Consider the following 22,421-nt stretch of genomic DNA (forward strand, 5'->3'; position numbering starts at 1 on the left):
ACAAGAAAGTGAAAAATCAAACTTCCCCACAAAGATTTCCCCACAAAGATTTACATGAATGAAGCTCAGGTTTAAAAAAAGGCTACAACATTTGAATTAGTAGTGCCCAAATCAGGGAGGTCTCAGTACTCAGCTACACTGGTAAAGAAAAAGCTATTTATATGTGTTGTATGTGCGATATAACATTGTGCCACCAGATGGCGATGTAGAGCCTCATTTCTCTACCTGTTTTCTCTGTTTAAATTTACAACGCTGTAAACTAAAACACTTCTTTGATATGTCTAGATCCAGCCTCAGTCAACTCCTTATCAACCTATTCCTTTAACTCAACCAAGCTGAAAATATTAAACTGAAAGAGTCTGTTGACTTACCCACACCTCCAGCAACAAGAATTTTTCCCAGGAATAGTAAAAAGTCTGTCACTTTATCCAGCACTGCAACTCTATGCAACAGAGATAATGAACAGGATTGCAAAAGGTTTATCTCCAAAAGTTAAAACAGGGCTACTTTCAGCCAACATTAAAATCGTTGAGAAGCTTTGGTGTGAAAACTAATTTGAAAAGTTTAATTCTAAAGCAACCATGTAATGTAATAGTTCACTGTGCTGAATGAAGAGTCTAGTTTTAAAGATAAGAGTTCAAACATGCTAATTAATCTAAGGGCAGAAAAGATTTATATTCTGAGATACTGGGGAAAAGGTGGATGCTCTTTCGCTTTCTGATTAGCATCTTAAAAGCTGCTGAACTAATTATTTAACTAAGCAACAGAATGAAGTAACAGAATGTACTATACCAGTTCAGAAAGTAAGTGCTGGGGGAGGGGGATGAGATTTTTTAATGCCCCCCCTTATGTAAAAATCCCAACATTATTTTTTTTAAAAAAAACCTCATTGCAACTTGAGATCTAGTACAGAATCATGCAAAACTAAAACCGTTCTTAACGTTAGCTTTTCTTCATTTGTTGTTTTTGTTGTTGTTGTTTTTAATGTAGGGAAGCATTCAAAAGGGTTTATCCTCCCCCCTCCCCTTCTGCAGTGGTTTGGTGCAATACATCAGATCATTCTGTTGCTTCTGCAGCCTAGGCCTTCAACATTGGCAATGGTTTGAATATTTAATAGATTAGTAGAGTATGTTTTTGAAGTGCCATGGAGTGGCAGGTGTCACACAGACTGGATCTACACTGATGTTCTAAACCATTCAAATTAAAACATTCTATAAAGCTTAACAGGAATTTCCCACTGTGGGAGGCTCGCTGCTCTGCAGTACCCTCTGGTGTCCCATTTTAATTGAGTCCACAGGTTATGGAATGCACGGTCCCTTACCTCACCACGTTTCTCATGAGCAGGAAGAAAGCTTCCCTGGCTGATGTGCAGAAGTTTTTACCATATATCGCAATCTGCAAAATATTAACAGCTGTTAACTTATTTGCGGGAAAGCCCCATTATGAAAAGGGTTCACGCTGGGGGCCAGACCTATGAGAACGGCAAGATACAAGGAAAGAAAATGTCCAGCACCATGTTATTTCCTGTCTGTGGACAAAAATATCCACTTGCAGGTCACCCTGCTCTGTTTGCTTTTCAAGTTTTATTTCTACTAGAGCCCCAAAAATCCCCTGCTAAGAAATACTAAAATATTTTCTCTAAAGCTAAGACACAAATGGACAATTTGCATTATTGTAAAGGAGCCAAAAATACAGGGAGATGGTTGGCGGCACAGAATATGACAATGGACCTGGACATATAAGTCTGCTTAAGACAAAAATATTAAAACTGACTTTAAACACAAGTCTAAAAAAAAAAAGTGTCTTCCAATTGTTTGGAAGAAATAAATCACCAATGAAACTTTACAATGTGACCCAAAACAGCTTGGTACCCACACCTGTCATTCAGATCCTTAATCTAAACAAACTATGGCAATGCACTCTACATAGGGCTGAATTGCCTGCCTTAGTTGCACATGCAAATCAGGATTCATTGTTTCCTCCAAAGAGACTATGATTGGTAAGGCAACTACAAACCTTAGCTATAGATCATGGTTTGTTTGGGGTGAAACAAACCATGAGCACTGTTTTAGACATAATGTTAAACCCTTGATTAAAGGAAGAGCTCAGTTTAAGGAGTTGTTATTATGTGCAAACATGACCATTGTTTTCATTATTTCTTTCTACGGTTTTGTTTACTTTGTTTTAAATAAGATGATATTGCTAAATATTATAGTTTAAAATAAGGCTCACCAGGGGGCTATGTTTGCCACACTACTAACTGGTCTTCAGACATGACACAGCAGCATACTGGCAAAGAAGAGAGAGAAAATACATACCATGATGTAGGCATTTCTGTTGATAAATTTGAGGAATTTTTCCAGGCACCAGAAACAGCATTTGAGGCAGCAAAGGAGGAACTTAGCAAAGACATTCTGTGAGCCTGCAGGAGGGGGGAAAGGAAACATTTCTTAAGAAAGAAGAATACCTAAGAAGATGGAAAACATGGCCCATACTTGATTTGACTTGGTTTGCACCAGCACATCTGTGTGGGTTTGCTGGCTGATTGCTTTCTCACTGATTTGCAATAAGTATGTACAGTGTTTTGTGAGGCGTTTTGGTAAAAAAAAAGGGGGGGTGCCAGTACCGGTATCTTGATAAAAGTGTTGTGGGTATCAGCACACAATGACTGTCATGGGCAGCAAAAAGGCCAGAGGATATGGTACTTCTTATTGATGAGTACCATCCCCTAAAAAGCACTATGTGGAATCTACCATGCTGTAGTTTAGCAGGTTATCATCTGCAAGCCAGCACAAAACTGACACTTTGGATTTGCCCCACAGCACATTTAAGCTGTTGTTGACGACATATAGTTCAGAACTGATAATGGTACTAGGGTTTCCCATTCCACACCATCCCTGCTTTTTTGTAAAAGCAAACCGTGGTTTACTGTGAATGCAGTGTGTTGGTGCACACTTCTGAAAAGTTTCTGAATCTGATTCTTTGTCACTTCTCCACCTGTTGCCTTACCAAAGTACAGCTTGTTGTGATGTCCTAACTAGAGTTTGTCATTTGTTTCTGCCCAGTGAGTGGTGACCAAGGTTTGCTCTTGGGCTTACTGATTGGGGGGGGGGGTTTGGGCGGGAGGAGAGAAAAAACCCTGGACCATGATGAGCCAGACTATGGAAGCCTCACACATAGCAGCAGGAGGAGAGCCGAGAACTTTTCAATAATGTGCACAAGCACACTGAAAATTCAGATTAATGTCATATGATAACCAGGCCATTATTTCATTTCTTGCTGTGCCAAAGGAGAAGCAGCATAAACTACAGACACCCTGAACACTCCATGAATGATTATTCTAAAAAAGAAAACCTCATCAGTTACTGCACAGATGCATTCATAATGCATGCACACAGTGTTTCCCATCATTAAAAGAGAAACAGGGGCTTGTGGCCCACATTTCTGAACCATACTAGCCTATGAGCCCGAGAGATGATTACCAGCTTTTCATAGCAAATATATACCATACTCTCAATGGGAATAGAGAATGTGCAATGTCATGAAACTCACCTTTGAGTTTGTGATCCAGGTATTCCAGGATTACTCTAATGAGTTGGACTATTGCAAGAATTAAAGAGCCAAATGCTAGGGAACCAGTGTGATATCTAGTAGGAAAAATATATGGTACGAATCAGGAAGACACAGTGCTGTTATGATAAACAACACAGGTGAGACAGCTGACACAACTTCCCCCCTCTCCAAACTATGAATATATCAATGGATTGCAAAATGCAGCTTCCTATACTGCAATTAAATAATTCTCTTATATTAATAAATCATGTATACACAAAGTATCCCTTTCTTTTGCTTTTGATTTCTACCTTGCTCCTATCTCCAGGGCTAAGGGGAGGGTACATTTCAAAGTTTCTAAATATCTTATGTAAAGCAGCAAATGGGAAAGGCTTAATGACTGAGAAGAGGCTTTATGTGGTAAGCAGGGCTTATGATGGGGCTGAGTGACAGAACTGCCCTTCCTACACTGACGTTGCTGCTGCTTACCTGGATGGAGGTAGGGCATGCCCAGGTGGTTGCACTGTCAGGGGCCCCCCATACCAATCTGGCAATTCTGCTAGTGTAACCGCATGGCTCCAACCTGCCCCACAGCGAAGATGTGATGTTAGGAGGGCAGCTTAGTGGTCTGATTCCACCACATGCACTGCTTCTGATATACCAGCTGGATGTGCAAGTATAGCGGTGTATTAAATTCTGTAATTGTTTTGATTCTAAAAGCCACTTTTCACTGTAAGGTATAGGGCACCTTTCTAAAAGCAGAAACAGATACGAATGTGGACGAGTGATTCTTTAACTTACCGTATTGCTCTTCCAAATGAAGAAAAGAGTGGGCATGCTGGAATATCAGCAGGTTTTCTAAAGGCCCAGTAGTAAGAGGCAAAGGCACCAGCAAGAGTACACTGACCCAATGCAATTGCAAAGTTCACCAGCCAGAGGAACACAAACACGTTGCTGATTTGAAATATTAAGATGTATCTGTGGTACAGGCTTTCTCCACCATAGAAAGCAAAAGTACACTGGGCTCCTGGACACAGCTTGGTTACATTGGTTGTGTTGAATGTCTATGGACAAGGGAAGGGGGGAAAGGTCACAAATAAGGGGATATAAAAATGTTTCAGTACAATTCTAAATCATCAACACATTAATAAATCTGAACCGGTAGTTAGCTCATCTGGCAAATGATTTCATGAGAATAGTCCTAAAGACTGGCAGCAATGGTCCATGTTACCCAGTATCTTGCCCGTGGCAGCAGCTAGACACAGGTAATACAGAAGGTTCCTAATGGAACTAAGGGCTAATAAAGTAACTACATAGGGGCCAACATTTTTGGTCCCATTTGGGATCTTGAGAAAGTGCTGTGGGCGCCAGTCTCAAATGGCTGCCATTGGGGCATGGCATAACACAAAATAGCTGCTGTGGGAGTGGCACAAAACAAAATGGTTGCCTCAAGTAAAGGAGGAGAGAGAGAGAGAGAGAGAGAGAGAGAGAGAGAGAGAGAGAGAGAGAGAGAGAACACCACAAAATATTGTGGATGTACCTTCTCCCCCTCTGACATGAGAAAGGCACCCACACCAGCCGCCGCCACCACACTAACTCACTGAAGGGAAGCTTTTTGCACTACTATTGAGTTCAAATAGGAAAGAGACAGTTGTTGTCCAGTCCTGACAGTCAATGAAATGCGGGCATGTTCTATGGAGAGACCAAGCCCATGCAATCATGAACTGAGCAGGAGGAGCAAACAGTCTTCAATTTATTCTGAGATTGTGAGGGGATATTTAACGAGACCTTCCACAGGCAGTACAGAAGATACTGATGACTCCTGAACTAATAATAAGTGGGACATATAGGTTTCATTTTATTTCATCTCTCTTTTAATTTGTATACCACCTTTCTGTATTATTATACAGCAGTAAAATATACAACAAAGAACACAAAGTTTATAAATAACCTGATCCAATACATAAAGTCATAATAAAACATAGTTTTAAAATGGAATGACTTCCATCAAATAAAGTAATATTCAATAATCTTTTAGAATATAATAGCACACAATAAAATTAACTCTCAAAACCTCAGCAAATAATAATTGAATAGAAATTCACTCTTACCAATTAAAATAAAGAATTACTAATCCATGATCAATAAAAATAACTGCAAGTCGCAATGCAGAAAATACAATACATTCAAAACCATGCAAAAGGATCAAATTGAGAAACAAAGACACACAAGTAATAATGATGGTGGTGATGTTCATGTGTGCAGTTCTATTAGAAAGTATAAGGAGTGGAGAACCTGCATTGTTTTTCAAACTGACTTCATATGTATAGGACATTCAAGAAGAGCTAGAATTCACATAGCTTTTTACAAAAATAAAATAAAATGCTGCTTACCTCTGGGTAGCAGGTCAGATTTGCATACTTGCACAGGCTTTGATTAGCCATGACTTTGTACACAGGTTCTCCGGATGTAGCTAGAAAGCTTGATTTAATTGGGTTAAGTAGGAAACAAAATCACAGACTCTGAACAGAGAAACATAGCACAAGAGATACTTGGCATTCACAGGGAAAGCCCCAGAGAATACATTTAATTTCTGCCTTTCCATGTCTAGCATAAAATATGATACCCACTGTGCGAATGCACTTTCTACAACCCTATTTACTGTGCCTGCAAGCACTTCCAACAGGAGAGTAAAGCAGTTTGCTTAATAACAAGTACAGCAGTGGGGTAACCTTGGGGGTAAGCACAGAAAAGGAAATGGTATGATTTAATGACTTCGTATATGGACACCATAGGGAAAGCTATGGGCAGATACAGAAAAATAAAAAATAAAAATACATCTCCAGGTGATCACTTTGACGAGAGAGAAAAAGCTATAAATATTACTCTTCCGGGATGCTTTTCTCCCAAATGAAAAGTGGTATCGGCAATACAAAACTGAGATTCCATTACCCTATAAGGTTCATCCAGAATGTGGCGCTGAGAAAGTAAGAATCAATCTCGTAAGATGTTCAGGTGTCACTGTTAAAAGAACACTTCAAGAACTTAAGGTGAATGTTGTGGGGATCTCCCAGGATATTCAACCCCCTAAAAGCTTCCACACCAATTTCCTGCCAAGCTTGGACTTGAACAGTGGAACCCTACTCAACTGAGACATAAAACTGACCAAGGACTCTTCCGCCTCCCCACTCACCACCACACACAATGTAGCTTCTTTTAGAAGAGGTGGCACTCTCCTTACTTTCTGTCTTTGTGCTAAAATGCTGAACTAGGAATGCAAGAAGCATCCAGGCACCTTTCTTTCTCAAAGAAGGATACACAGCTGTCACTGCCCAGTAAGAAATGCAGATTGCGATAAGGATGAAGGTGATGATTGGGTAGAATAATGTGGACATGATGTAGCCAATTGCTCTAAAAAGAGAGAGGAAAAATATATTTGTAAGCCATAAATATCAAAGTTTATGTGCCTTTTTAACCTTTGTAATGTTTCCCGCTCTTGTTTGACTGAGTTGATATGTTCCTTAGTAAAATATTATTTATTGTTCTTTCTGGTTTCCTACTTTCTCTTTTTATTATAAAACCTCATATTACTGCCTTCCACCATTTTCTGTTGCATTCTGTTCCCGGTTCTATCTCCTCCTCCATTTTATTCCTCTTTAACACTCTGTCATTGTTTTTCAGATTATCATTTTTATGTATTTTGCACTGAGATGTATTGATTTTCCTGTACGTTGGCTTTTGCTTTCAGGTTTCATAACATTGATTCTTTTCTTCTTAATTCCCCCTGAGCTGTCCAGGCTGTGGTTGCTACTGTGCACCTTGTCCTCTCTGGAAGCCCTGCTCCCAGTGCTTAGCATATTGTTGTTGTTTTTAAGCTGTCACAGCCAACCTGGTTCCCTTTTGCTCCCATACAACGCTGTAGTAAATCCTTCCTTCCTTCCTTCCTTCCTTCCTTCCTTCCTTCCTTCCTTCCTTCCTGGAATGTTTGTAGGGGTGAAACATAGTGGGTAGAATTCAACACTGAACTCTTCTAACTGTTCCATCAGCTTGCCAGACAGAATAATCCCAAATTGAAGGGCCAGTGAGGATGGAGTAAGCTCTGTTTCACAAGTGGACGTGTCTGTGCAGGGCTTTCACTTAACAGGGCTCATTAGGTGCATCCTACCCACTGCATTTTGCTGTTGAAGCATTTTTCTGCAACCTTCACTGATGAGGGAATGGAAAGCTGATAATGCTTTTTCTGTAATACTGCCCCATATAGAACAAGGCTCAAGCACTGCATGATAGTGAAAAAGTGTGCATGGACACGGAAACTCATACCAATAACAAACTTAGTTGGTCTCTAAGGTGCTACTGGAAAGATTTTTTTACATTAAACAGTAGTTCCGCATGGGAAAATCATGACTGGTGCTAGAAACCCCTTGAATAGTTTTGAGTCACTGGAGAAAAGTATCACCTTATGCTACTTAAGGAATAATAACCACAAATCAGTGGTTTTCAGGAATTAACGACATCTCTTGGTTGACAGTGAAGACACAGACCGTTTGTTCTAACAAACTGCTTGTTAACTGTTCTAGCAATAGATTGCAAACGCTTTATTGCTTAATATAAATTGCCTTTTCATTGAAAAAATGTTAAACTGAGCTGGGGGGGAATCATTTAGCTCTCAGTCATTAGCAACGTATTTTTCAAGCCTTGACTATAGGGTACGCTCTGCTGCATTCATAATTATTACATGCAGCATTTCTTTTCATGCATTATGCATAAATATCAGAAAGTATTGCCCTCAAGTGACCTTTGAAGGCAGAGACAAAACTATAAGGCATTATTACCTCCTACCAGGAAGTTTATAAAGTTTCAAGAGTGTTTCTGTTTGACGCTTATTTGAATAAAAGCATCTTATTTTACCAAGTGGCTCTGAATTGTAATGATAAGGATAAAATTATATAGTACAGACTGGTGCTGCAACAAATAACTGCTTAACTCCATGTTTATAGCTTTAATGAAAAGGGACTATTACATATTTAAATCACAGTCTCTTTATTCCACAATTCTACTCTTTATTCCATATTTTGATGCTGCTAGCTTGAGAGAAAATCGGCTCCAAGAAAGGGCACAGGTACATATTCGTGTTCCAGCACTAGTATGATGAAGCCGTTAGCTGTATAAATGCTGTTTATGACAACAGACTCAAGAAATCTATACACTTGGTTACTCAAGCATAGGTTGCCACTGGGACGAAATCTGTTCTCACTTACAGCATCAACATCACGGGAAGAATGTTGACTGTTTGATAAAACGGTCTACCAAATTCACTATAAAAGTGGTGTACTTTTAGATCTAAAGACTTGGTGTGTGAAAAGACCAATAAAGATAACAAATAAATGTTGCCTACATGGAAATAAGTGTTTTATATGCAAGAAAATACAATGCCCATGTTAGCACAGGGATCCTTCAGCAGTTTAGTGGCTACATTCATTCATTCAATTTATATACTGCACTATACCCACAGGTCTCAGGGCGATTTACACCACTTTTAGACTGTGTTACTGAGCAATTTCTGTTCTACACCTTGACAGATGTTCTACATGGACTTCTGGATTATATTCTGCCATCCTCACTGTTGAATATTTATATGTGGGATGAGACTGTTAAATAGCCTGGCATGTGGTGGCATTAATATTCACCCAACTGAATTTTTCACTCTCAGTGCTTCTAAAAGCAACATTCTCAATAATGGGCTGGATGAAGGATATGCACCAGTTGTGGCCCACCTAATCTTACGGGTGTTGTTTGCCAGTTCTTAAATGGGGCCATAGTACTTCTGGCACAGTATATTTACAATCTGGGTGCACTCCATGAGAGAGGTTTGCTCCTGGATGCTAGATATGTCCTGTGCCTTCTGTTAGGAACATCTGAAATGCTGGTTACAAATTTTCATGATTTTTTTTAAAATTATTTTTTGAATTTATGCCTTCCACATGCCTCTAAGTTGATTGACATATAACTAAAAATAGCTTTAAGAACAGCACAAAAAGGATAATTATAAATAGACTAATAAAAAAAGTCAATGCAGTATAAACACCTAAGGTAGAGACAGTTTCATCCAGTAGCAAAAACCTGTTGAAACGAAAATGTCTTGAATTGTTTCTGGAAAGTACAAATAGAGGACATCTGTCATATCTTAAGAGGGATGCTGTTCCATGGAACCTGTCCCTACTACATGTTAGCACTGCAGACTATATGGCTTATACGTGTTGCTGTGCTTGAATTACAGGCAATTCACAATGTGGCTGCTGTTCTTTGGCTAGGGTGCCAGTAGATACAGGGAGAACATCATGCCCATGACCTTGATGTTGCATTGATTTCCAATCACTTTGCAGGCTGCTGCATATTGACCTCTCCATGTGACTACTTGATCTAGTACCAAGTGATACTTTCCCCTATTCTTCGGGAGAGAAATCATATGAACTGAGCAACTGCATGATTAGGCATTCATGAGTCACTCTCAAGAATATCTGCATGGTGAGAGGGAGGGGCTTGTCTCACTCCTTCAAAGTGCTATTTCTGCGCCAAAAAAACAATGCAAATATGAGAGGTCCAAGGATTATGTGTTTCCAGTATACATACCTGCTACCTTCTTTCAAAAGTGCAATGGCGATTCGGATTCGATTTCTCAGAAATATTAACATTAGTATAATGACAACTTCCACTATGCAAAGTAGTATCACTGAAAGCAAGAAAATTAAGTTTATCGACAGATATCAAACCAGGACATCATCGCTTTGAAGTGGCTGGTTTCAGTGCTGCACTTCACAAGTCCCCACATGTCTGAATTTCGCCCGGATTTCTAAAGTGCTTGGAAAGCATAATGCCAGCCAGAATGTGTGCCCCTGTCCTGATTACGTTTGTGTGTTGTGTTTAAGGTTCATACTTGATGAGCATTATAGTATATGAGTGTTTGTGAATGTTTTGTCTTAAAACAAAGCAATAAAATGCTGTGCTTTGCTTGAAATGCTCAGTTCCATTTGAAGAAATACATATTTACGATTAGACAGTCATTATCCAGTGGTTGGCTTTTGCTGCTATTTTAGCATAGTATTTGGGAAAGATGAATGGAACTGATGTTTTAAAAGATGTGTCTGATCGTGACCTCCATTATCCCAGTGTCACTCAAAAATAATTCCAAGATAATCAGGATTGTTATTTGAGCCTAAAAGCAGCCTGAGAACAGTGTGGAAATGGGAGTGGAGCTTGGAGATATGATTACATAACAAATAATTTTGAGGATGTTGTCACATAAAATTGTGTAGTAAATATCTGTTACTTGATGAACATTTTCAGGGACAGCTGCAACAAAACTGTGTGGCAATTGACATTTACTATAATGCAGAATATTCCTTAAACTGTAACCAAGAATTTAAGAACATTTTAAAACACTTTTAACAAATTACTAATGATTGTGTGTAAACTGTCACACAGTTATTGCAGTGACAGTGATGTATTATTTTTTATTACATTCTCCCACTTCTCCCAGCTTTCATACTGTTTTGTGCGTATGTGCCAGTACTCCCAGTAAACTGAATAAACTGTGAGATTATTATACAAATTCCTCTCAGGTTGTTTACATACTCAGGCACGTGTTCACATTAGCTGTCCCCCGCCCCCAATGTTACTCCTTGAAGAACAACCTTCAGTTTACTCGCCTTTTCCAAACCTGACACAGAAAGTATACTGCAATTTGCAATGAACAATTTCACATGGCAATGGATGGATGCGGGGCTGACACACAATGATTTGCATACCCTTCACCTTGGATAATCAAGCACTGAACGGTGCCCAATGCATTTGAGAAACAGATCCACGAGAGCAGAAAGTGCAAAGGCAGAAAATTGCATGGCGGGCCCAATAATCATGTGGAAAATATATTATGCAAATTAGCTCCTCGAGGCAACTTCCTCACTTGTTCCAGAAACAAACGCTCTCCAAGGATGTATGCTCAGGTTTTAATTGAGAGCTGTATGATTTCAGGAGTTTCATGGCTAATGGCATTGTAACATTCTTGATTTTTTATGAAAACAAAAAGCAAGCATCTATGTTTCTGTAACTTTATGGGATACATTAAAGAGAAAAGCATCCCAGGCTATTCCTGAGGACCGCTTTAAATATATATATATAAATATATATATATACACACGCGCACACAGTATATACTATATATACTCTATATATGCTCTCTCTCTCTATGTGTGTGTGTGTGTGTGTGTGTGTATATATATATATGCACACATATATACATATATACACATATATACACTACACACACACACATATATAATTGCTGATGGTTTTGGAGTTAAAACCTTCCACATGGAGGAAGTGCACAACAAAATCTCTCTACACTGGCTAAAAAATGTTCAAAATGTTGCCAGGTTTAAAAGTCAAACATGAAATCTAAATTTAGTTCTGGTTTTAATTTCTAAAAGAGTTGCCAAAGTCAAGCTTGTTCAAAGGCCACTCCCCTTATCTCCCCAATACCAGATTTGTGGAAGCAGATTGTGCCTATTTAGTGGTGAAGAGAATATAATACACACATACCAAAGGGTTAAAATAATAATAATCCTGCAGTGAAGTCTCGGCAGTAGAAACAGATTTCAGTCCCGACTCTAATCTAGTCTGTGTTAATTCTCTTTTACAGATATTTCAAACATTATTACTTCCCTAAACAGGACTTTCTCTATGTTCAGTATATTGTGTGGTGCTGTTGCTTTGGTAAAAAGCTTCATAGATTGCTTTGCTTTGCGTTGCTTTGTTGGTTATACTGCTGAAAATTAATATATTGTAAAAGAGCAACTGGTAAATTATTGGAGAACTGACCAAAAAATAGGTATTATCTTGCTCATCAATAATCTGTATAACATGTTCATCACACCTGACAGTAAATCCTCAGAATATAGATAACTGAAGGCTCTCCCCATCCCTCATTTTCATTATTTTGCTTATTTAGACTAGATTTCTCCAGTTCCCATCAGCTGCAGACAGCATGGCCAATGGTGAGGGATGATGGGCATTGCCCTGTGTTTGCTGTTAATGGGAAGCTATTATTTGCTGCACGTCTCCATGCAAACATGAAATCATCACATCTAACCACTGAATACCTGAATTTTTCTCATGTATATATATGCGCAGAAGTGCTTTCTTTGCAGGAAGCTCTTAACATTTGGCCTCCAGTCAGCAGCTTGAGCACTAGAAAGCATCTTAAGGCAAGAGCTCTATGAAACAATGCTGATGTCATGCGCTTTAGTGCCCATCACAACAACAGCAAAATCCTGTTTAATTAGATGAATGCAAAGTGGGTGTCAAAATACAGACTTCTCTTTAAATCCACTTACTAAATGCTAACCATGTTTGCCTCAGTTGCAGATACACCCTGAAGTCCGTCTGGAATCCAATGTCGTAGATAGTAAGATCAGAACCAGGTATTCCATGAAGGCGATGATATTCCCAGTAGCAATGCCAAATACCTTTTGAAACAAAGAATACGCACTGGAAGAGTGACACAGATCAATTCCCTAATCTCTGCACAAATGGTAGGTCCAACCAAATCCCACCCCCACAATGGAATCCAAACCACAGGCAGAGAACTGCTTATTTCCAGAAAGGTGCTAGAAGTAGCTCAATAATAGGCAGGAACAAGAGCCAAAACATAAATCATAAAGGAAAGCAAAACAAAATAAAACTATATAATATCACTAGCTAATTTCTTCAGGGGGCAATTTGTTTCCCACTCCCAAATATACTGAGCAGCCGGAACAAGAGCACCATCAAAAGTCATTCACTGGAGGCCTCCAGAGGATGTTTTTGGCAGGGTGAGTTTCAAACCATTTCAAACAAATAATTTCCTACACTGTCTGGAAAAAGCATAGAATTAACAAATGGATTTTCATGCGTGATGACTGTGCATTTAACTCTTTCCCTGTTTACACCCAGCCAGGTAACTTGGGGCTCTCCAGATATCATTGGACTACAACTCCCATTATCCCTGAACATTGGCCACACTGGATGGGGTTGATGGGAAATGGAGTCCAGCAACATCTGGAGCCAGCAGCATAGCATAGTTTGCCAGTGCCCTGTGTGGGCAGGTGGGCATGTGCCAAGGGTGAATGAAGCCCGCTGCACCAGCCCAGCACTTGCCACCAATGCTGCCAGAGTGATGCCAGCTCCAAACCACTTGGTGATCCTTGCAAAGCGGCTCAGAGCTGGCAGGACAGCATGAGAAGAACTCGTGGCTGTTGCATCCCTCTCATTCTGCTCTGCCAGACCTAAGCTGCTTTGTGATACTAGGATCATCCCAGCCTCGCAAAGTGGCTCAGGGCTGGCAGGACTGCATAAGCAGCACTCCCCAGAAAAATGTGCCTGGGGCCATTGCCCCAGCAGCTCCCTCCCATACTATGCCCGTCTGGAGCACCATTCCGGCACAAATCAGTAAACCACAGCCAATTGCATCTTCACAACACACATATACGGAGTGAAATAGACAGCTATCCTTATATTAAAAACCCTCATTATGCCTGAAGCGGCCAGAGGTCTCTTTGAAGACCCTGTACCGACAAATAAACCTTGTTTTGTATTTCAGGTTTTAGTAGGACACAGAGTGGAGAAAGGATGATGAACCTTCCAACTTATAAAACCACAGGAAGAAAAGAGAAAATGTTTGTTTACTCCTGCAGCCACTGACAATTCCTAACAAAAGCCAGATGGTGATGTTAGTCTTCTAGACACAGAAAAGAGCCGCAGCTGCACAGTGGGTAGAATATGGCAAGCTTTTGCATGGTTCTTCTTTTTGGCACATTAAACTGCCAGAAAATATACTGCTGTCCTGCTGAGGGAAGAAAAACACAAGCATGCCTCACAAGCAAGCACACACCTCAGCTGAACGAGGTCCAGCCCGCAGTCTGTGGACTTTGAAAAGACTTGTTTGGGCTGCTGGGTGAAGAAGAGGAATGGACTGAGGGAGGGGTTTTTTATAAGTGCAGTGCTCAACTGGGAATTGCTCAGTAGCAAGTAGACTATTGAGGACAGAGGGTGATAAGTACAGTGGTACCTCTAGTTGCAGACTTAATTCATTTCGGAGTGCCGTTCATACCCCAAAAAGCCCACAATTAGAGCGCCTCTTCCGCGCATGTGCACAGCGCAATCAAGTGCTTCTGCGTTCGTAAGCTGAAAGTCTGCAACAAGAGCGGAAAAGCAACTAGAGGTACCACTGTATAGGCAGACGATTCCCAGTTAACAGTTGTTGAATTCATTGGTAGGAGCCACTTTTCCTCTAATCCCAACCTATAAACTTTGGATATGTAGTTCTGTGTCAAAAGCAAATCATTGGCACCTACCATAACCTATAATCCCAATCACACCAAAGATGAAAATCCAGAAGAGAACACCTGCTATGAATCTCAAAAGCACAAGGAAGAGCAAGCTGACAACCATTGCAATGAACAGGCCTCTGGAAAAGAAAGACATAGCAATTTAAATAAATCAGCAGCTAGGTATCTGTCTTCTCTTCAATGCTCCCCCCACTGCATTTACTTTGCAAACAATAACGCTTTCCCTATCCAGGTTTGATGCTCAGTGTTTTAAATACATGAAAGTATAGGCGCCATCTCCCCGGGGGCTCTGGGTGCCCGATCACCCCCCAAAATTTCCATATAGAAGCCGGGCACCCACAAAATGCAGGGACGGGCGTGCAGGCACCACACCCCATGGAAAGAGTGTGGTGTTCAGGCGGGGGGTGATGGTGGAAAAGAGAGCAGAGAGTTGATGGGGAAGAGAGAGCACGGATATCAGGTGGGAGGGGTCCAGTCACTGCCGCATTGCTGCTGCTCATGCCCCACCCCATGGTATGATGCCACAGCATGTGTCATGACGTCATGATGGTAATAATAATAATAATAATAATAATAATAATAATAATAATAATAATAATAATAATAATATTTATACCACGCCCACCTGGGTATAAGTACATTAAAACATCAGACATTAAAAACTTCCCTAAACAGGGCTGCCTTCAGGTGTCTTCTAAACATCAGATAGTTGTTTATCTCCTTGACATCTGATGGGAGGGCGTTCCACAGGGCAGGAGCCACTACCAAGAAGGCCCTCCCTGTAACTTCGCTTCTTGTAGTGTGGGAACTGCCAGAAGGCCCTCAGCGCTGAACCTCAGTGTCCGGGTTGAACAATGGGGGTGGAGACGCTTCAGGTATACTGGGCATAGTGTGGGGGGCATGCTGGGCACCCACAGTGTGGGGCCCAAGTTGATGCCATTATGTGGCAGGATGGCAATAGGACTACGGCTAGAGTTTTCTGATGTGTAGATAGCATTGTCAAACTGTAGGTTAGAACCCAGGTTCTGGGCCACCAGATTTTGACAGAGAAATTGAATTCAGTCCTTTAAAGTGTGGTCAAGGGAAGCCTTGTTTATGAGTGGTATGTATAAAGGTAAAGGTACCCCTGCCCGTACCGGCCAGTCATGCCAGATTCTAGGGTTGTGCGCTCATCTCACTCTATAGGCCGGGAGCCAGCGCTGTCCGCAGACACTTCCAGGTCACGTGGCCAGCGTGACAAGCTGCATCTGGCGAGCCAGCGCAGCACACGGAACGCCATTTACCTTCCCGCTGGTAAGTGGTCCCTATTTATCTACTTGCACCCGGGGGTGCTTTCGAACTGCTAGGTTGGCAGGCGCTGGGACCGAACGACGGGAGTGCACCCCGCCGCCGGGATTCGAACCATGCGATTGGCAAGTCCTAGGTGCTGAGGTTTTACCCACAGTGCCACCCGCGTCCCGATGTGGTATGTATACACCCCTCCCAAATATGATACCATGGGGCTCCACCTGCTTCCTCAAGGACCACAAGGGACTGATATTCCTGTGCAAGTGACAGGAAAGAGCCATAACGAAACCCCAAGATGCACTGATGTGGTAAATGGAAGTGCCAGAGGTGACTCCCCCACCCCCGCTTTTTGTGCGCCTTGCAGCACTCCAATTTCACATGCAAGAAGCAAAGTCTCCTCTGAATAAAAACTTACATTAAAATCCAATACCAAGAACTGGCATAGTCTTCAAAAATTTTCATCCCGACTGATCTTGCATCAAGAACATTATTGATGCCGCTTTAGAAAGAAAGGGGGGAGGGGAACATTTTAGTTTATGTAGCAGATATTCCTTATTTAAACAAAGCAACCCACTGTAACGAGAAAATGCAGGCTGTATCAAAAAACATTTTGTATGCTGGAAAAATGAAACATAAAGTGCCCTAGCCAGCAATATGCCACAGTTATGATGCCACAGTTCTGAGTTTCTGCCCAAAACAAGCATTGGCTACAGGAGCAGTTGAATTCTAAGGACACTTCTGGAACTTAGGCTGTCAATATATATATGCTTAGGCTACAGTCCAAACCCCTGGCCAGCAACAGTAGGCAATTAAGGAGAAGCCTAGCCACTATGCCCTCTCTCACAGCCTCACCACTTGCACTGGCCAGCGTGGGAAATGCCTTGTTGCTGTGCCAGCTCCCATGTTGGTACAGAAAATATGACTGGATTGGGCCCAGACTGGTGCATCTGCCTTCCATCTGGATGGTCACATTGGGGAGCTCCTAGCCACCATGTCTTCCCCTGGTAGAAAAAGTTGGTGGAGCCAGGCCCTCTCCAATATGGCAGATTCAGGACTTCCTCTGCCCTTTATGTCTCACTAAACTCAGCAGAACTTTCTACTGAGTAGCTATGGATGGAACCGTGCTTCTTGATCTCGTCATATGTACAGTCACATTAAATATATGTAGTAACTTTTAATCACCATTATTACTAGTAGTTAAAGTACTTTCACAATACAGTCGTACCTTGGTTGACGAACGCCTTGCGAGTCAAACATTTTGGCTCAGGAACGCAGCAAACCCAGAAGTGAGTGTTCTGGTTTGCAAACGTTCTTTAGAACCCAAACATCTGGCACAGCTTCTGTGACTTCCAATTGGCTGTAGGAGCTTCCTGCAGCCAATCAGAAATCACACCTTGGTTTCCAAATGTTTTGGAAGTCGAACGGACTTCTGGAATGGATTCTGTTCGACTTCCAAGGTACGACGGTAATATCGAATTTAGAATCAAGATGTATACAGAAATTCAACATTTTTTATGTGACTACAAGAAAAAGAAAAGAATACAGCACAATAAAGGAATACATTTTAAAGTTCCGCAATGCTATGAACCTTCTTCCTTAGGGGTTTTTAAACAGAGGGTGGGATGGCCACCTGTCATGGATGCTTTAGCTCAGATTCTTGCATTGCAGGGGGTTCGACTAGTTGACCCTTGGGGTACCTTCAAACGCTACAAGAATTCTATGATTCTGTGAGCCTTTAAAAAAAGCTATGTGAAGGATGGTTCTGCTGTAAATCTAAATGCATAATGCTAAGGCTGCCTTAACCATCTAATATGCACCTGGTGAAATTTATGTCAATTGATCAAAGTTTCAATATCATCTGAGCTAAAAAGCAACATTAGTTGAATCTCTGTAGTGACATAAATTAATTTGGAAGGGTAATATTTTAAAGGCTGGTGTCTATATACAGGAACAAATGGTTTATTTAGTTTGAAGGAATCTGGATAAGGAGTTCATTCTCCACTGCCATGTTGACTGGTGCTGTGTTTCATAATAAACACAGCAAATCTGTTCGTGTGAATGCATGAAGACTTTGCTTTCACTTCCAAGGTTCAAAATTTGGTATATCACAGCTGAAATAACCCAGGGAAGGAGGGGAATGGCTGGAGGAAAGTTTAAGCACCTGATTTCTTCACACTTCTTTGATACTAGTCTCTTTCTAAAGGTGCTTTCTTATATTATAAAAAATGGCCACTGTTGGTATGTCAACAGTGGTGAAACTGGAATGAGGCCCCAGGGCAAAAGTCTAGGGCCCTGCAGCCCAGGAGACACCCAAATGACCACAGAGAGGGTGGAAGATGATAGGAGGCAGCAACAAACAGGCCTGATGTCAGCACTTTGGCCACTCAACTGAAGCTACAGTAGTTGCGTCACCATTCTGTCTTTCTTCTTATTTTTAAGAAAAACAATACTACCCTTTTCTACAACAAAATGGAGCTTATTCCTAAAAGTACATGTGTTTTATTATCATGGCAGCAGCAGAAGAAGAAGCGGGGGGGGACCCCAATTTTATTCCCGCAGTTGCAATGGTTCTATGATCAAAGTGAGTTTTATAGTGCAAAACCGCACATTGTTGGAGTTTTTCCTGTTTTAATTAGGCCTGGCAAACTATTTTGCCTGCTTGCTGCTTTTGCATTTCAGGAATGTAGGGGCAGTTGTAAAGCACAGAATAGAAGTGGGGGGGCAGGGAAGGTGAGAAATGTTAACTGTGTGCTTCGTGAGTGTGATCTGATACAATCCCACCACCACCAGACCAGGGTCTAAAATTTTCAAGCTGCACCAATGTAGGTTGCAGACATTTGTGTATAATCTCCAGTTTGCTCCTAAGATAACTGAAATGAAGAGTATGAAGATTCACTTCCTGTTAAAGCCAGATATGGCCCCATGTAATCAGTGCTCCAAAATAATAAAAAAAAATCATGGTACTGCAGCCAAGCATAGAAATTATCATTTGGCAAACAGGTCAGGCAAAGTTATACAAACACACAGACGGACACACACAATCCATACTTTGCAGCTTCCCTGAGATCGGTGACGTTCCTTGTTTTTCCTCTTCCATCTTTGAAAGTAGTCTGATTAGCCACAGTCAGAACTCCATTTTTAGTGGCAAAATCAGGAAAACATCTCTTAAGAACTGTTAAAACAAAAACAAGAAAAAGGAATATTTATAGTGAGTCCTGCTTTTATTTTTTGGTTTTTTAAAAAAGAAACCTCGCCATTCCTATTTGCCATTCAGTTCCATCCATTTAAATACCCTAAACTGATTTCTGTTTGCACAGCATTCTCTTAGAAATGGAACAAATATCATAGCTGCCATCTCATCCATGTAGTAAGACACCTACAAGAAAAGGCATGTCTGAAGCAGCATGTTCTCTGCTTTGTATGTTACTCTAGGGTGCTATGGGCTGCCACCTGGCACAGGTAAATGCTCTTGTCTTGTTCCAGAGTAGCTGGAGGACAGCACAGTGACATTTAAACTGGAGAAATCATGTGACGGGGGGATGCTGTGCATTAACTGAAGCAAGGGGAGATTCCCAAGTGATCGTGCTTTAAAGGGCACATTGTGATTTTAGCTTAAGCTGGTTATCTCCCTAGTTTTAATTTGTCTTATGCATTGTACTATGACCCTGATCTTATAAAGAAAATGAGCTAAGGGCGCTTCAAAAACCAGTGTAGGCGAATATTGCTAGTACTGGGGCATGCCAAGATCATTGCGTACACTATCAGAGCAGAAAGCCAGGTCTGGGTCATCCATGAGGTGGGCTGACGCAGCTGCCTCAGGTGGCAGAACTCCAAGAGGTGGAGCTCCCTCAGACACCCAGCCAACCTACTATGCTCCATGAGATCTCCAGAGATTTCAACAAAAACTGTCACTGCTTTGCAGGGCCCACTGTGTGCCAAGGTAAAAGAGGCTTTGGCCGGGGGAGTGGGAGGCTCAGGTGGCGAAAGCACACCACAGATATTCAAATACTCACAAGGCCGGCTTGGAATGATCATGGAAGGACAATCTTCATCACGCATAACTTGGGCCACAGACTGGAAACCGAAAGAAAAACCCAAAGTTAGAAATAATTATGTGACAATTGAATCTATAGCATTTCCCTTTTTTCTTTCTTTCTTTTTAATACTCTTTTTAAAACCCTTGCAAATTATTTGATTGAGGCCACAGCAGAGCATCTAAATGAAAAATAGGATGGAGCCGTGACTCTCTGGCATCCTGCTAACAATGAAAACAAAACAGTAGGCATCAGACAAAAACCATTGAGCAGAGAAAGCTTCAAGCAGGTGGCCTTGTGCTCATCGCAGGTAGGAATAAAATTACCTTTTAACACAATTAACATAATTAACTTAAGGCTGCAATCAGGACTCAGCAAGGGTTTTTCAGTATGAGAGGAATATTAAAGTAGGTTTGAATATTTGTTTTTAAAGCTATCAAGTTGTTTCAAACTTATAATGTGATTACAAGGTAAGAATTAATTTCCAAGACTAACACCTATTCCCTTATCCTATAAATGAGTAAACTGGTCACTGTGGAAGAACCAATCCAAGCCTGGTTTAAAGATATACCTTCAATAGTATGGTAAGAAAAAAGACAGCAGACCAAAATGGAACAAGCGTCACCTAGTTGCAGACTTCACATTGTGTGAGAAATTTTGTATATCTATTTAAATTATAGTAATCGGCTAGTGCAATTTCCTCTCCTCCCCTATTGCCCCTCAGAGCCAAGTTCTTTTGGAAGGAGCTGGAGACGAAATCAAAGGACAAGGAAGTTGCGCCATGTACATGGAAGTCCTTTCCGCCATGGAGCTGCAGCATTGGATATGGCCCATTAGTTCTGGATTTTCATATACTGTAGATGTATAATTTAATTTAAGATTTAAACATAGAGCCCTCTTTTGTTTCCTTTCTTTGGTGATGGGCTTCCTCTCTTTTTTTGGTGATGACCAACTTAATTTTTAAATTTTTGGCTACAAGACTAAGGTTAAAGATTTTTTTAAAACTCTCATCAAAATAGCATTTTAATTATAAAATGTATCAATAGAAGGAAACCTCTTGCCCGTTGCTGGTCATACTGGAGTCTTTGGGTATAATCTGCACTAGGAATAACGTAGTTGTAACCAACAATAGAGTTAAAAACAACAAACCCTGTACAGCTATGGAGATAGAAACCTGCTAAGGACTGCACCCACTTTGGACAGATAAAAGGTAATATTCACATCGCAATATCTTATCTATACTCACCTTCCATGGCTTGCTAAAGCCAGGCTTGCAAAACTGTCTGTAGTATTCCCAATAACTTTTGTTATATCTGTAGGAAGATTGCATGTCTATGTAGGTTGCAAACCTGTCTGGGCACTTTGAGACACAAAGCTTTAAGAAAAGAAAAATGCACATTGATCTAAGCAACACAGGAAGATGAGAAAGTTAAATTATCAAAGCAGCTAGACAAAAAAAAAAAAGCCATCTCTGAGAGTAATTCGTTTCATCAGAACGCCTACTTAGCACAGCACTTAGAAACAGACATCACATCTTTTTTTATCCTTGCAGTATCTTGAAGATAAACACTTTTGAAACACAGAGGAGACAGTTTGACATTTTCATCAGCTGCAGCATTTTCCCCAAATCTTCCTGCCTGTTGGAAGTATTTGATTTTAAAATCTGTTTATTAATTCTTTTTCTTTTTAAATGACGTAGATGGAGGAAGGCATTTTCTCAAGGCTTCCAAGTGCCTATAACTACCTTTGAAGGCAATTCAGTAGATGCCCATGTGGTGTAGTTCACACAGTACACAAACATTAATCAATGAAGTGTGCAACTGTTAAAATGGTTTTGCCCTAACAGGGTATTTGCAGAGCCAACCACTTTCACTTTCAATAGCTCAGTCAAAAGCAAATCAAGATTTCATTATTGTACACGGGTTAAGGCTAGCCTGTGCTTTATTCCGGCCATAACTCTTTCTAAAGTCATATAATACATGGCAATCAAGTTCACACAGAGCACTTCAGTTTATTTTCTGATCCCAGTATCTGCTACACCAGCAGATAATTACCTAGGATAGGAGGATACAAAACACAGCTTTTCAATGAAACTTCAGAGATATGCTGCATTTTAATTTTGCACACATGGTCTCCTTTGAACATGGCCTCCTTTGAACAGGCT

General features: G+C 40.8%; 1 protein-coding gene across 3 annotated transcripts in view; it reads right to left on the reverse strand.

The window, feature by feature from the left end:
- SLC44A5 (solute carrier family 44 member 5) overlaps positions 1-22,421 on the reverse strand; it is a 154,089-nt gene that overhangs the window by 13,737 nt on the left and 117,931 nt on the right. For all 3 annotated transcript variants that reach the window (XM_081914643.1, XM_081914641.1, XM_081914642.1), the window contains exons 6-19: positions 21,504-21,632; positions 20,237-20,297; positions 19,272-19,395; positions 16,639-16,722; positions 14,943-15,055; positions 12,945-13,076; positions 10,183-10,282; positions 6,871-6,963; positions 5,946-6,033; positions 4,354-4,616; positions 3,553-3,647; positions 2,319-2,422; positions 1,322-1,395; positions 372-442 (exon numbers count right to left, since the gene is read on the reverse strand). In XM_081914643.1, the coding sequence (XP_081770769.1) occupies positions 372-442; positions 1,322-1,395; positions 2,319-2,422; positions 3,553-3,647; positions 4,354-4,616; positions 5,946-6,033; positions 6,871-6,963; positions 10,183-10,282; positions 12,945-13,076; positions 14,943-15,055; positions 16,639-16,722; positions 19,272-19,395; positions 20,237-20,297; positions 21,504-21,632 (1,531 nt within the window). The remainder of the gene's footprint in view (positions 1-371; positions 443-1,321; positions 1,396-2,318; positions 2,423-3,552; positions 3,648-4,353; positions 4,617-5,945; positions 6,034-6,870; positions 6,964-10,182; positions 10,283-12,944; positions 13,077-14,942; positions 15,056-16,638; positions 16,723-19,271; positions 19,396-20,236; positions 20,298-21,503; positions 21,633-22,421) is intronic.

The sequence above is a fragment of the Podarcis melisellensis genome, assembly GCF_964234715.1.
Source record: "Podarcis melisellensis genome assembly, chromosome: 6".
Lineage (NCBI taxonomy): Eukaryota > Metazoa > Chordata > Lepidosauria > Squamata > Lacertidae > Podarcis > Podarcis melisellensis.